This window comes from Lissotriton helveticus, chromosome 5_1 (genome assembly GCF_964261635.1).
Source record: "Lissotriton helveticus chromosome 5_1, aLisHel1.1, whole genome shotgun sequence".
In the NCBI taxonomy this organism is placed as follows: domain Eukaryota; kingdom Metazoa; phylum Chordata; class Amphibia; order Caudata; family Salamandridae; genus Lissotriton; species Lissotriton helveticus.
The window spans coordinates 231,152,526-231,167,892 of NC_136065.1; the positions used below are offsets into that span (position 1 = coordinate 231,152,526).

Here is a 15,367-nt window from a genome sequence, read left to right on the forward strand (position 1 = left end):
TAAAAATACCCCTGTACCCCATAACCCAAAACTATATCTAAACCCTTAAAATACCCAAACACCCCAAAACATATACCTCAGTACCCCAAAACATATACCCCTATACCCATACTTACCTTATCCAAACATTAAAAAAAACATGCTTTTACCATTCATGCATTTACAACGAATTACCCCTGGACCCCAAAACCCAAACCTAGCCCTGAACCCTAAAAATAACCCTGTAGCCCAAAACCCAAACCTACCCCTGAACCCTAAAATACCCCTGTACCCCAAAACCCAAACCTAGCCCTGAACCCTTAAAATACCCCTGTACCCCAAAACCCAAACCTACCCCTAAACCCTAAAACTACCCCTGTACCCCATAACCCAAAACTATTTTTCCCCCGTTATGGTTTTAGCCCTCGATTACAGTAAAACAATGAATCCCATTTTGGGCTCCGACAGTAGTTTGCACTTCAAGCATGATTACAACAAGCATTTGCAATGCAATAGGGCTCGCATTTATGAGAGTTTGAGCTATTGGTATTGTATATAGGGTGGCAAACTGGCATGGGTGCAAATTCAAGACAGTGAGTGTAAAACTGCAGGACAAAGGGTCAAAATTAAGTATGGGCGAAATTTGGGAATTCGCGTTCCGCGAATTCACGCGAAAGCGTATTCGCGGTCCGCGAAAAGCGCGAAATTGTGACCTGACCTGACCTCGTCAGACCCGGTCGCTCCACCCGCCGTGTGGCTCCTCCCAAGTGCGCCGGCCCCCTTGCCTCCGCCGCCTGCTCGCCGCTGCCCCTGCGGCTTAGGTGCCTCCTGGTCCGGTCTTCTGTCTTTTTCTGCCATTCTTGTTTCTATTTTATTTTATTTTTGTCACTGTTGTGCCCCTGTTTTGTTCCTGATATTGTGATTGTCTGCCGCCTTCTTTCCCACTGGTTTTCCTCGCTCCCCACTCCCTGCCGCTGCTCCCCTGCGGCCCCGCCCCCTTCTTCCTCGGTACCCTCTCCCCTTCCCATTCACCACCCCGCTCCCGCCTCCCAGCTGCGCCTCCCTCCCTCCTCCCTCCCACTCTCCATTAATGGCAGAGTCCGCACGTACGCGCAGCAGGCGCGCCGATTGCGCGCCAAAGGCAAGCCCGTCTATGCCCGTCTGCGCCTGGACCGCCCCCAGCGCCAGGACCCCTGGTCCCCGACGATGCCAGCGCACCCAACGGACCTACGACGCCGCCACCCTCCACGCACTCAATGCCGGCCAGAACCCCGCCTGCTACTGAGCCACCCCGAAACGCACCCATGGACCCTTCACCTGCCAAGCCTGCCGATTCACCTGCCTCCGGACCTGCACCGCACCCACCAAGCCAAGCACCAGCAACAACCACCTCAAGTGCATCCTGCTTAACATCCGCTCCATCAACAGGCACGCCGTGGAACTCTGGAACCTCCTCGACACAACCTCACCAGACGTCGCCTTCCTCACGGAAACCTGGATGAACGCCTCCTCAGCCCCCGATATCGCCATAGCCATCCCGGACGGCTACAAGATCACCCGGAGGGACCGCATCAACCAAACCGGAGGCGGCATCGCCATCGTCCACAGGAACACCATCTGCATCACGACCAACTCCGACGACACCCTCACCGCCGCCGAGCACCTTCACTTGCAGATACACACCGACTCCAAGACCACCCTCAGAGGCACCCTCATCTACAGACCTCCGGGACCACGCACACAATTCAGCGAAGCCATCGCAGACTTCGTCAATCCACACGCCCTCACCTCCACAGACTACATCCTCCTAGGGGACCTCAACTTCCACCTGGAGAACAACAAGGACTGCAACACCACCGCCCTGCTGGACAACCTCGCCAACCTCGGACTCAAGCAACTGGTGAACACCCCACCCCCCAATGCCGGACACACGCTTGACCCCGTCTTCTCCTCCAGCAAGCACATCTCCTTCAGCCACTCCACCGGACTACACTGGACAGACCACAGCTGCGTCCACTTCAACTTCAGGAGAACCACGACCCACCACCACCCGCAACAGGTTCCCCGCAGAAGCTGGAGCAAGATCACCGCCGACCAGCTCACCACCGCCCTCAACCGGAACCCGCCCATCAACACGACGGACCCCAACGAAGCAGCCTGTAACCTCACACAGTGGTTCACCAACTGCGCCGACGAACTCGCACCACTGAAGAATCCTCCCAGCAGACCCGGCAGCAGGAAAGCCTCGTGGTTTACTATCGACCTCAAAAGCTCCAAGAAAACCTGCCACACCCTCGAGAAAGCCTGGCGCCACGACCAGACAGCAGAGAACATGATCGCCCTCAAGAACGCCACCCGCAAACACCACCAGCTGATCCGAAGCACCAAGAAGACAGCATTCAAAGAAAGACTGGACAACAACACACACAACAGGAAGGAGCTCTTCAACATCGTCAAAGAGCTCTCAAATCCCAGCGCCTGCAACACCGACATCACTCCCTCGCAAGACCTCTGCGACTTTCTTGCCTCGTTCTTCAACCGCAAGATCGCCGACATTCACAACAGCTTCGGCGCACAAACCACGCACCCAACCGCCGAACCAGCGCCCCCAACCACCACCCACTGCACCTGGACCCCTGTCAGCACCGAAGACACCACCCGCATGATGAACACCATCCACTACGGCTCCCTCACTGACCCCTGCCCACACCACATCTTCAACAAAGCCGACTCCACCATCGCACCACAACTCCGGAACATCATCAACAGCTCCTTTGCATCCGCCACCTTCCTGGAGAGCTGGAAACATGCAGAGCTGAGCGCCCTCCTCAAGAAACCCACCGCGGAACCCACAGACCTGAAGAACTTCCGCCCCATCTCGCTCCTCCCCTTTCCAGCCAAAGTCATCGAGAAGACCGTCAACAGACAACTCTCCACCTTCCTCGAGACCAACGGATCCCTCAACCCCTCACAGTCCGGCTTCCGAGCAAACCACAGCACCGAGACCGCCCTCATCGCAGCCACCGACGACATCAGGTCCCTGCTCGACAACGGGGAAACGGCTGCCCTCATCCTCCTGGACCTCTCAGCAGCCTTCGACACCGTCTGCCACCGCACCCTGATACAGCGCCTCAGCAACACCGGAATCCAAGGAGCTGCCCTGGAGTGGATCATCTCGTTCCTCGCCGGAAGGACCCAGAGAGTCCGCCTCCCCCCGTTCTGATCCGCGGCCACCTAAGTCATCTGAGTAGCGCGCTATACAAATTTTGTGATTGATTGATTGATTGATTGATTGAACTTGCGAAATTTTTTATTTTGGCGTGTTCGCTGGTTTTTTTTTCAGCGCGGCTACCGCGAACTTACCCATGCAGTCGTTTTTGGGCGCGACCATCTTGTTCGCAGGAGGAAAACAACTCGGCAAACTCAGAATCAAGGTAAGTCAACGCAGCACGCGCGAGATTGTATTTTTGAAGCGCGAGCAAGCAAAAAAAAATTGCAAACTTGCAAATTGCAGATTGTTTGGCAATTTCGCGCAATTCGCGGAACGCGAAAATGCCAAAAATCCACAAATTTCGCGAGCTGAACGAATTTTCAGCCCATGCTTAGTCAAAATTCAGGACAGAAGGTCAGAATTCAGTACAAAAATTCTGAACAAAAGGTACATTTTACAGACACATCAGAGGGGGTCACACAAGATTACATAAGTAAATAGATAACCAACACAAGCACAAGTCAAAATAATTGTATATTAGGTTGAGAGAACATTGCACTGCATCTGTTGTGTGTGCGAGTGAAACTTAAACACCTGCATTTGCATATTTAAAAAAAAATAAGAAAAAGATCAAAGCTGAAGGCTTCACAGATCTTACATGCCCCCTCTCCCCCATTGGAAAACAAATCTGATCAATCATCCCAAGGGGCTGTGATGTGTAAAAGCTAAGGGGGCTCGGTGGGCCACGGTAAACATGAAACTAATAACAGCACAAAAGCAGAAAATGTGCACTATTGGGGAAAAATAAATAAATAATAAAGGACAATTGTATTTGTTCCATTATCACTGCTTGTGTGACAGTTTAAAAGGCTAACAGTGGATGCACCTGGGTAACATGCGCCAAAATGAAACCTCCACCTCCCCAGAGCTTGGCCCTTGGTGAGGTGACAGGAGCCCATAAACAAAAGCAGTTTGCCATGCCCTGGGCTCAGGCAGGAGGAGGCCCAGCAAATGCTGTCACTGCATAGAGAGGCCCATTATCATTCTGCATGTGATAATTAGGCCGACATACAGAATGATAATGGGCTGACAGCAGCCTGTGCCAGGTCGGGGAGGGGATGCTGCAGGCCACTGATCACAGCAGGAGCAAGAGCTGGCTCCTGCAGTGAGACTTACTCAGGCTGCTTGCAGGGGGCAGCTCCCTCCAATGTCTGAAATTACGAACAAATGGCGCCCGTGGAAGAAATCCTCACGGACAAGAGGCCCAAATTACGGGCAGTCTGTGAAATTTACGAACGGTTGGTCATCCTAATTGTCAATGACAATGCCTTTTATTTATTTGTTGTTCTTAAAACAGATAAATGAAAGGCATTGTGATTTACAATGCCAATAGCTTGAACTCTCTCAAATGTGAGGCCAACTGCTCATTGAAAAAATTGTGCTTGGAGGCTGTAATTAAAGCATACCGAGTAACAACATTCGTAACAGGGGGTGTCGTCATGGGCGGTAACAAAATGAGACAAGGCGGTACTAAAGAGGGCCTACTAAGCCTATTCAGTAATGAACAGCCACAGTTTATAGTGGACAATGACACAAGCCAATGAAAAATATGGGTGGAGCGTGGGCGGAGCTTCAAGTCCCTACCAGAATACAGCATGCCTCGCAGACCAAGCGCATGCGCTGCCCAGGCTCGACCTAAAAGGTCGCAAACTGTGCGAAAAAAATATGCCTTAAATCACCCTAGCACATTACACACAATTCCAATGCACAAATTGCTTGTCATTCTAAATTACACTGGGTTACTATCTTCTTCGTCACCGTCCTGCATCCATACCAGCCTATAGGTGGTTGCGATTGTATGGAATGATTTTGCTTGCGCACCATTGCCAAGATAGCGTGTATATACAATTTAATCACAAGGCAACATCGTACCTGTCTACAGGTACATCATCATAACAGTTTGTGAGGCAGTGAAGAGGAAGTGGCTAGTAAGGTTCTACGGCCAGGTAAGGATGCAGAGCTCTAGTCTGTCGAGCTGGATGGAAATGGGGACCTAGCGGGGCATCCACATGGGTTTTGCCTCCATGCGTCTATATGTTATAAATCTGTCAGGGGGAGACAAGGGGCTGCACATCTATCGGGGAGGCCTGGGAAACAGGCCAAGATCATATACAACAAGAGGGGTTTACACATCTGTAATTGCATTTCAAATATTTATATTTTACGGTGTTTCTGGAAATCGTGATTTGCTCAGATTCGTGTGAACTTTCAGCCAGATGCTAAAGAGGGGAATAGAGCCAAGGTCGGCCATTAGATCACTTTTCACTAACACTACTTTTGTGCTACCGCAGGGTGAGGTGGGGCAGTGGGCGGCCCTTGCCTGGTATCCACGATGGGGCACCAGGTTCGAGCCTAGCGGGAGGCTCAAGCACCCTGTGATTCCGGGAAAATCACTTAATTTCCCCGTGCCTAAAATGAATGTGTCAGCCTGTAATGCAAGTGGTGCTCCTGTAAAGCGCTCTGATACCGCGCTATATGAAACTGTGAGAAACATTTTAAAGAAAATAATTAAAAAACATTCGGGGAACCCCACAGCAGGGTTTGCACCGAGCCCCTGCGAGGTCTGTTTCAAGTTTGTTTGCTAAGCTGACGTGTATTTGGGCTGATAAGCAGGTCTGCCAGCCATGCTTGCACTGCATACACCTACTCGGACTGCCCCGGGGCCTCTGTATTTGGTCACTGATAACACTTAACTCCAGGCGGTTGCTTCAGAGGTTTTGCCTTAGTGGTCACAGATGCCTGTTGGTTGGTGGCACCTTTGAACAAACGTTGAGCAACACAAACACGAAGAGATCAACCCCTCTTATCACCGAGCCATTCTTTGGGCTTCCAGTAAAGGCAGCAGCATTGCCCAATATCCAACCAAACTGCTCCACCCAGGAGGCCTTGAAGCCACAGAGCAAACTATCCTGAGGTCGCTGACCTTCCTCGTGCATGCACTTAGAACAGCAGAGTGCACAGTACATACCTGAATGAATGAGGGCAGGACACAATACAGGAACACAGATCAGCAGTGGGCACAGTGCATCCCTGGAGGAACCAGGGCAGGACACAATAAAGAAACACAGAATAGCAGAGGACACAGTACATCACTGAAGGAACCCGGGCAGGACACAATACAGGAACACAGATCAGCAGTGGGCACAGTGCATCCCTGGAGGAACCAGGGCAGGACACAATAAAGAAACACAGAATAGCAGAGGACACAGTACATCACTGAAGGAACCCGGGCAGGACACAATACAGGAACACAGAGCAGCAGAGGACACAGTACATCACTGAAGGAACCCGGGCAGGACACAATACAGGAACACAGAGCAGCAGAGGACACAGTACATCACTGAAGGAACACGGGCAGGACACAATACAGGAACACAGAGCAGCAGACACAGTATATCACTGAAGGAACCAGGGCAGGACACAATACAGGGACACAGATCAGCAGTGGGCACAGTGCATCCCTGGAGGAACCAGGGCAGGACACAATACAGGGACACAGATCAGCAGAGGGCACAGTGCATCCCTGGAGGAACCAGGGCAGGACACAATACAGGGAGACAGATCAGCAGAGGGCACAGTGCATTCCTGGAGGAACCAGGGCAGGACACAATACAGGGACACAGATCAGCAGAGGGCACAGTGCATCCCTGGAGGAACCAGGGCAGGACACAATACAGCAACACAGATAAGCAGAGGGAACAGTGCATCCCTGGAGGAACCACGGCAGGACACAATACAGCAACACAGATAAGCAGAGGGAACAGTACAGTCCCTGAAGGAACCCGGGCAGGACACAATACAGGAACACAGAGCAGCAGAGGACACAGTACATCACTGAAGGAACCCGGGCAGGACACAATACAGGAACACAGAGCAGCAGAGGACACAGTACATCACTGAAGGAACCCGGGCAGGACACAATACAGGAACACAGATCAGCAGAGCGCACAGTGCATCCCTGGATGAACCCGGGCAGGACACAATACAGGAACACAGCAGCAGAGGGCACAGTACAGTCCCTGAAGGAACCAGAACAGGACAAAATACAGGAACACAGATCAGCAGAGGGCACAGTGCATCCCTGGAGGAACCAGGGCAGGACACAATACAGGAACACAGATCAGCAGAGGGCACAGTGCATCTCTGGAGGAACCAGGGCTGACACAATACAGGGACACAGAACAGCGGAGGACACAGTGCATCCCTGGAGGAACCAGGGCAGGACACAATACAGGGACACAGATCAGCAGAGGGCAAAGTGCATCCCTGGAGGAACCAGGGCAGGACACCATACAGGAACACAGAGCAGCAGAGGACACAGTATATCACTGAAGGAACCAGGGCAGGACACAATACAGGGACACAGATCAGCAGTGGGCACAGTGCATCCCTGGAGGAACCAGGGCAGGACACAATACAGCAACACAGATAAGCAGAGGGAACAGTGCATCCCTGGAGGAACCAGGGCAGGACACAATACAGGGAGATAGATCAGCAGAGGGCACAGTGCATTCCTGGAGGAACCAGGGCAGGACACAACACAGCAACACAGATAAGCAGATGGAACAGTGCATCCCTGGAGGAACCAGGGCAGGACACAATACAGGGACACAGATCAGCAGAGGGCACAGTGCATCCCTGGTGGAACCAGGGCAGGACACAATACAGGGACACAGATCAGCAGAGGGCACAGTGCATCCCTGGAGGAACCCGGGCAGGACACAATAAAGAAACACAGAACAGCAGAGGACACAGTACATCACTGAAGGAACCCGGGCAGGACAAAATACAGGGACACAGATCAGCAGTGGGCACAGTGCATCCCTGGAGGAACCAGGGCAGGACACAATACAGGGACACAGATCAGCAGAGGGCACAGTGCATCCCTGGAGGAACCAGGGCAGGACACAATACAGCAACACAGATAAGCAGAGGGAACAGTGCATCCCTGGAGGAACCAGGGCAGGACACAATAAAGAAACACAGAACAACAGAGGACACAGTACATCACTGAAGGAACCCGGGCAGGACACAATACAGGGACACAGATCAGCAGAGCGCACAGTGCATCCCTGGAGGAACCCGGGCAGGACACAATACAGGAACACAGCAGCAGAGGGCACAGTACAGTCCCTGAAGGAACCAGAACAGGATACAATACAGGAACACAGACCAGCAGAGGGCACAGCATGTCCCCAAAGGAACTAGGGCAGGACACAATACAGGAACACAGATCAGCAGAGGGCACAGTGCATCCCTGGAGGAACCAGGGCAGGACACACTACAGGAACACAGATCAGCAGAGGGCACAGTGCATCCCTGGAGGAACCAGAACAGGATACAATACAGGGACACAGAGCAGCAGAGGGGACAGTGCATTCCTGGAGGAACCAGGGCAGGACACAATACGGGAACACGGAGCAGCAGGGGGCACAGTACAACCCCGAAAGGAACTTGGGCAGTACAGTTCATAGAAACATAGAGTAGCACGGGTCGCAGCACAGGAGCATAGATCAACACAGGACACAGTACAGGTACCTAGAGAAGGACAGGAGATATTACACCATACTACAGAAACACATAGCAGCTTCTGGCATAGGGCAGTTCTGTAGGTGAGCACAGGACACAGTACTAGCAGCTTAAGGGCTAACACGCATCTCATCACCAGGCCCGAGAGGGCATTTAAAGCAGAAGAGGTGGTAGAACAGCCACACAGAGCCACGTCGCACAGTGCACAAGAACACCATAGTACAGGACACAGCACAGGCCTCAGACAGAAGAAGCAGCACCGGACACAGGCACACAGCAGCATCAAGAACAGAGCAGGCGCATACACGAGGACAGGTGACAGTACAAGCATGCAGAGTAACATCAGGCACAAGGCCAGCACGGGACAAAGTCCAGGCCCAGAGAGCAGCATCGGACACTGAAGCAAAGACAGACAGACAGCAAAGCAGGCACAGATAACAGGCGCCCGTCGCCTCGAAGCCCCGGGACCATGCGGCCGTCCACAGGCGCTCTACTCCTGCTCCTTCTGCAGATCTCAGGGTCATGTGGCCAGAAGAGGGGGGCCAAGAACCCCAAAAAACCCGAAAACCCGATCGAGAAAGTCCAAGCCAAGGACAACTTCAGTCCTGCCCAGGTAAGAGAAACAGTTGCGGGTGCCGGGAAAGCCAGCTCCGGGGAGACTGGACGGGGGTAACTGAAATTGGTGATTTTTGCTGCCCTGATGCACAGAGCTATAGCGTAACGAAACTTGCGGGCCCCCCTGCAAACTGCACGGAAGGCCATCCCTCCGGACTCACTCATGGCAGGGTACTGTGCTGAGGGGGGCCCTTGGAGCTCTGAGTCCCCCTCACCACGGGGGACCTTTATTACGCCACTGGTTGTACGCCCCTTCCCCTTCATAAACAATGTTCTAATCAAGGATCAATGTGGTGCATGCCTCCACCCCCCCCCCCCTCCCTCCACTCCCGCCGGCAGCCACCTGGCGGCGCCACATAAGCATATTGATATAGAATGACCTAAGAGAGTAGTGAAGCAGTGGAGACGTGATATCAACCACTAGGAATTCCTAGGGTGCCTTCCATTTACCCTACTGCAGCAGAGAAAAGCAGCATGAAAATAGCCTGAGTGGCCCAAAGAGAATATGTTTCTGGTTCGCTCTAGTTGATATGAGAGCCAATAACCCAGGACTACCTTAGTAGCCCAGAGTCTGCTCTCCTTCATGTTGTTTCAGCATAAGAAGTCTCAATGGCACATGAATATAATCTCATCAGCAAATATGCTGAGCACAAGTAGCTTCCAGAAGGGGCTAATGATCAGGGGTACCACTGCTGTTCCACTCAGTAGGATCCCCTTCCACGGGCATCCTGCTTCACTGTAAGTGACCATCGGTGGTACTCAGGGCTTCCGCTCTACTCTGCTCTCTAGCTAGGTTCATCCCTTTCCAGTAACCTCTTCAATTTCCAATGCATTTTATTTATTTGAGGTTTTTATGTAGCGCAGCCTGTTACCCCTCAAGGGATGTCAGAGCACTGTACAAAGAAAAATAGAGATTATACAACAGTTCATTTATTAAATATATAAGGCATATGTTGCAGTTCAGTGTCTAATATACATTGGGGTGTCCGAAGGCTTAGGTAAAAGTCAATATTATTCCGGGAGGTCCAAAAGCAACAAAGTTTTGGAGATTTAATAGATATACATAATTCATGGGAAGAGATGAGCCACAGGTGACCCAGAGGTCCAGCTTGGCTTTCAGGCCCAAAACATGAGCAGAACTGGAAAGAAAGTCATTGGCTCATGGCTCTCTCACTTCTCTAATTCTCGCCACGTCTCACTATCTCATAGTTCTCTTTCTCTCGCCTTCTGTCTCTTGCTAGCTGTTTCTCCACCTTCATTTATTCCTCCCTCAGTGTCTTTTTCTCTCTCACTCTCTCGTCCGTATCCTTCGGGTCCTACTTTTTCTCTCTTTTCGCTCCGTCACCTTTCCCCTCTTCCACCTCTCCCTTTATTTTATTTTTTTCGCCATCTCTCACTTTCATCCACGCTTGATGGTCCATTAACTCTCAATTATACTCTGCCTTTCTTCCACTCTTTCTTTGTTTCTCCTTCTGTCTTTCTTGTTCTAACTTTATGTCTCCATGTTCTAAACTCAGTTACCAGCCCTCTTGCCCCAAGTCCTTCCTTTCTGACCCCCTCCCCGGTCCCTCTGCGCACAATCACACCATTCTACAAGTAGTCCCCCCAGATGCATCTGGGGAGGGGCTGGCCCGCCGTGGAGTAGTGACCCCTCCCTCACTTAATCAGCTCAAGCAGTGGTTGCCACTAGGCCCACTAAGCCGGTGAACTGGATACAAATATAACGGTAATTAGTGAATACCATGACAGGTGAGTGGGTCGTGGGCAGACATGCACAGCAAAGAAAGCAGAGAAAAATAAATGATGGACGGATGGCAATAGGGGAAACACAAAAAGAAGAAGAAATAGAAAGTATACATGAGACAGAAAGGGAAGAAAGAAAAAGAAGAATGAGAGACAAAATATAGGTATATAGAAAGAGGGAACAAATAATGGAAGGAGAAAGGAAGGGTGAAAGAAAGAAAGGGGCCGTGAAAGGAAATAAGAAAGAAACGGTGAGGGGTATGATGGAGGGGGAAAGAATGGATGGAAGGGTGACGGGATTGAGTAAAAGGATGGATAGATGGAAGGGGAAGAATGCATGGAGAAGTGAAAGGATTGACAGGTGAAATGATGAATGGATGGAAGGATGAAGAATGGACAGATGGGGTAGAGCGAAAGGATATATTAAAGGCTGAAATGATGGATGAGTGCATGGATTGGATGTATGGATGTAAATGTGAAGTGATGGGCAGATGGGTGAATAGGAGGGTGAATAGATGGATAGGTGAAGGGACGGACAGATGAATGGATGAATGGGCAAAGGCGTAAAAAGACTGATGGATAAAGGATGGAAGGAGGAAGTGGAGTTGGGTTTGCTTGCTTTGCTTACTTGGTGTGTTTAAATGTATGATTCAAGTGTGGGATGTCTTAATATTTTGGCTACCCACTTGCAGGCCAGGGTCATGAGTTTTTTGCATTTTGATTGTGGAAAGAAGCAGCTCTGACCAGCCCCTCCAGGACTGCATCCAGCTGGGCTTTGAGAACAGTGTGATAACGTGCAGAGGGAACCGGTAATCAGCGACTAGGAATCCTTGGCTCGACTCGCTGACTCCAGCTGACCTCATGCAGAGTTGGACATGAGGCTCGATCCAGGCCTGAACCAGGCTCCCCCACTTCTAATTCATGCAACCATGCACCGATATTGTTCCGTGCTCTCCTTAGAGTGAGTTCTTGTAGAAAGTGACTTGTCCCGGAGCTGTGTTTTCTTCACGTAGCAGACACCCTCATTGTCACTGATTTTATCCTCCCCTTTTTGGAGAAAGGTGGCCAAGAAGGGTGCAAGGTAGGAGTAGAGGCCCGTTTTATCAGTGTTTTTTTTAAAAGTTTTCTGGTCTGGTTAGTTAGCTCAGGGAGCTGTGTGCTTACTGCTGAGATCTGTAGGTAACCCAGTTTTACAGGCTGTATCACAAGGAAGCCAACCCAGCTTTTTAGGTCGAGCCTAGCGGCAGCGTGCATGCGCTGCTCGCTCTGTGAGGGATGCTGTAGTAGAGTATGCTGTGGAACCCTCTCCCACTCTCCTCCAATATTTTTCATTGGATGGTGTCATTGTCCTTGGTAAATGATGGCTTCTGATTCATTATGAGGCTTGTTAGTCCCTCCTTGTTACTGCCTTGTTGCCATTTGTTACTGCCTATAAGGACTGGACCTTTTACTTGGTACGTTACACGAACTACTTTATGTAGTAAGTGAGCACTATTTTTGTTATTATTGTCACTGATGGGGACAATGGCGGGTGCTTTTTTGGGTATTTGCATAATGAGCGCATCGCCCGCTTTAGGGATACCATGATCATTTAAAATTATATAACTGTATGACATTGTTCTGCATTCTGTCCATCACTTGTTCTTTTTGCATTTGTCACCCCGAGCGAGACGGGTATGCCCAGACGTGGGCCCCGTGCTCTCCATGCCACTGGAGTCAAGCTATCCTGGCTGATGAAGGGTGAAACCCTGAAACCGGTCCCAGGAGGCTTGTTTCCGGTCCTGGGAGGACCTGGCCTGGCAGTTCGATCTGGACTGTTCCCATGGGCAGAGGGTCAAGAATGATTTGCATATGACTGGGTCCAAACTGGGGTGGTGTAGTGGGCAAAAGAACGATGGATTTAACCCAGATCTTTTGACAGGGGGAGAATGTTTGCATTGTCAGCATTCCGTCCATCATTTGTTTGCTGTGTCTCTCACATATGTCCCCATACCATGTGGGCCATTCACTAACATTTGCTGTGCCTGTTACACATTCCTTAAAATGTGTGGCCAATTCACAAACATTTGCTGCACCTGTTACACATTTCCCCAAACTTTGTGGACAGATTACAAATATTTGCTGTGCCTGTCACATTGGTCCCCAAACTTTGTGGGGAATCCACAGACTTTTGTTGTGTCTGTCGCAACGCACATTGGGCTCAAAGGGCTTCAGCCCCCCCATTGTGGGTGTCAGCTCAGAGTGAGACAGCTTCCTGGGCTGGGCACAGTCTAATTGCAGCCGCACCCGAGTACTTCACAGGTCTGTGAAAGACAATTTACTTGTTAACCAGGCTTTGTTGTGTTTTCAACCCTTCTTAGAGCCCCTGCATTTCCACTCTGCATATTGCTGGAAGAATTAGCACCCCAAGAATTTTTTTTTAGCCCCGTCAGAAATTTGGCTATAGTTGTGCCTCTCCGCATAGGTCCCCAATGTTTGTGGGGAATTCACAAACATTTGCTGTGCCTGTCACATAGGTATCCAAACTTTGTGCGGAATTCACAGACTTTTGCTGTGCCTACCACGTCGTCCCCAGTATTAGGGGGAATTCACTTACATTTGCTGTGCATGTCACACAGGCTCCAAACTCTGTGGCCAGTTCACAAACATTTGCTGTACTGGTTACACATTTCCCCAAACTTTGTGGCAATTCACCAGCATTTGCTGGGTCTGTCACATAGGTCCCTGAACCCTGTGGGCAATTCACGGACCTCTCCTGCGTCTGTCATATAGGCCCCCAGTCTTAGAGGGGAATTTGCTAACTTTTGATGCGTCTGTTACACATGTTACCAAACTCTGTGGCTTTCTCACAAACATTTGCTCTGCCTGTTTCACATTTCCTCATCCTTTGTGGGCAATTAACACGCATTTGCTGGGCTTATCACGCACTTCCCCGCACGTTGACAGTAATTCATATAATTATGTGTGTTTGTCATACTTTCCCAGACTTTGTGGGGAGGTGACAAACGTTTGCCAAGCCTAACACACACTCCCAAACACGTCTTGTCTGTATGCGAGCCATATGCTAAGTTTTGTTGAGCGTGAAAAATTACACATTTTCAAGTGGTTTGGGGCAGGAGTGGGCGAAAAGATTTCCCATTGAAAATCAAGTTGCTTGGATGGCAAGGAGGAAGCAGACCTAAGTCCGGAGCTCCCGACCCCCAAGTCAAAGAACGGCGAGCAAGAGAGGCGAAACACGGAGAAACGCGACAGCAGTTGAAAGAGAAGGTGCATGAACATAAGGGGCATCACCAGAGCTGAGCCAAGTCGAGTTGCGTCCACCAAGAAGCAGGAAAAAAAAGTGGAAAGAAGCCAGCCGGGAGGAGAAAGAGGAGGCGCAAGATGGCGGACGTACCAGAGAGGGAGTAAACGGATCCTAGGCGCAGACCCCCCAGAGGCCCATAGAAGGGAGGAGAAGCATCCCGCTACCGACACCGTATGTGAAGCGGCGAGCAGAACCCCCCCCTCTCCCCCCCAGCCCACTGACGAGGCAAACAAGGCGGCCATCTTGGGTGAGGAAGGAAGCGAGGGGCGGCCAAACCACGAGGTGGGCTCGTACACCCGAGCGGGACACTCCAGGGCGCAAGGAGGGACCGCAAGGCGAGAGCGCGATCGGCGGAGACGAGTACAAACAAGGAAGGGGCTCAAGAGGTCCGAGGAGAAGCTGCAGCCGGGGGGTGCAGAGCTCACCACTAAGTCGCCTGCAAGTGAGAGCGCTCTGGGCTGAAGTGAAACTCGCCAGTGAAAGGCAAGTGCCGACGCACAGCAGAGGGGAAAATAAACAAATAGTTTGAAGGAAAGGGAAACGGGGAAAAAAACGAAAAAAAAAACGCTCACTCGAAGTACGAGGGAGAGGCACAGAAGGGGGCGGCCATCTTACGTAAGGTGCTGAAGCGAGCGAGCGGCCATTTTGGAGAAGGCGAAGCGGAGAGTTAAAAAAAAAAAAAGCGAGCAGAGGCAGCGTGCACACCCAGCAGCACCATACACGCACCCGGGGGAAGCAGCAGCGAACCACCCAGAGAGTGATCAACCCCAAACGGCAGAGGCAGTGGGAGTGGCAGTGTGCAGCCGGCAGTCGCAAGGCAGCAAGCACGCACGGAACAAGGTGCGAAAGGGGGGGTGCCTAAGGAGACGTGTACTGAAATAACCCACACGCCGGAAGCGCGAAGGGCGGCAGGCCAACCCCGGGCA

The 15,367-nt window shown here is 51.2% G+C and overlaps 1 protein-coding gene across 1 annotated transcript in view; it reads left to right on the forward strand.

Annotated features, from left to right (window-relative positions):
* The first annotated feature begins 9,152 nt into the window (after positions 1-9,152).
* C8G (complement C8 gamma chain) overlaps positions 9,153-15,367 on the forward strand; it is a 40,050-nt gene continuing 33,835 nt past the window's right edge. Inside the window, exon 1 of the mRNA XM_078642086.1 lies at positions 9,153-9,392. Coding sequence (XP_078498212.1) covers positions 9,249-9,392 — 144 coding nt within the window. The 5' untranslated portion in view covers positions 9,153-9,248. The remainder of the gene's footprint in view (positions 9,393-15,367) is intronic.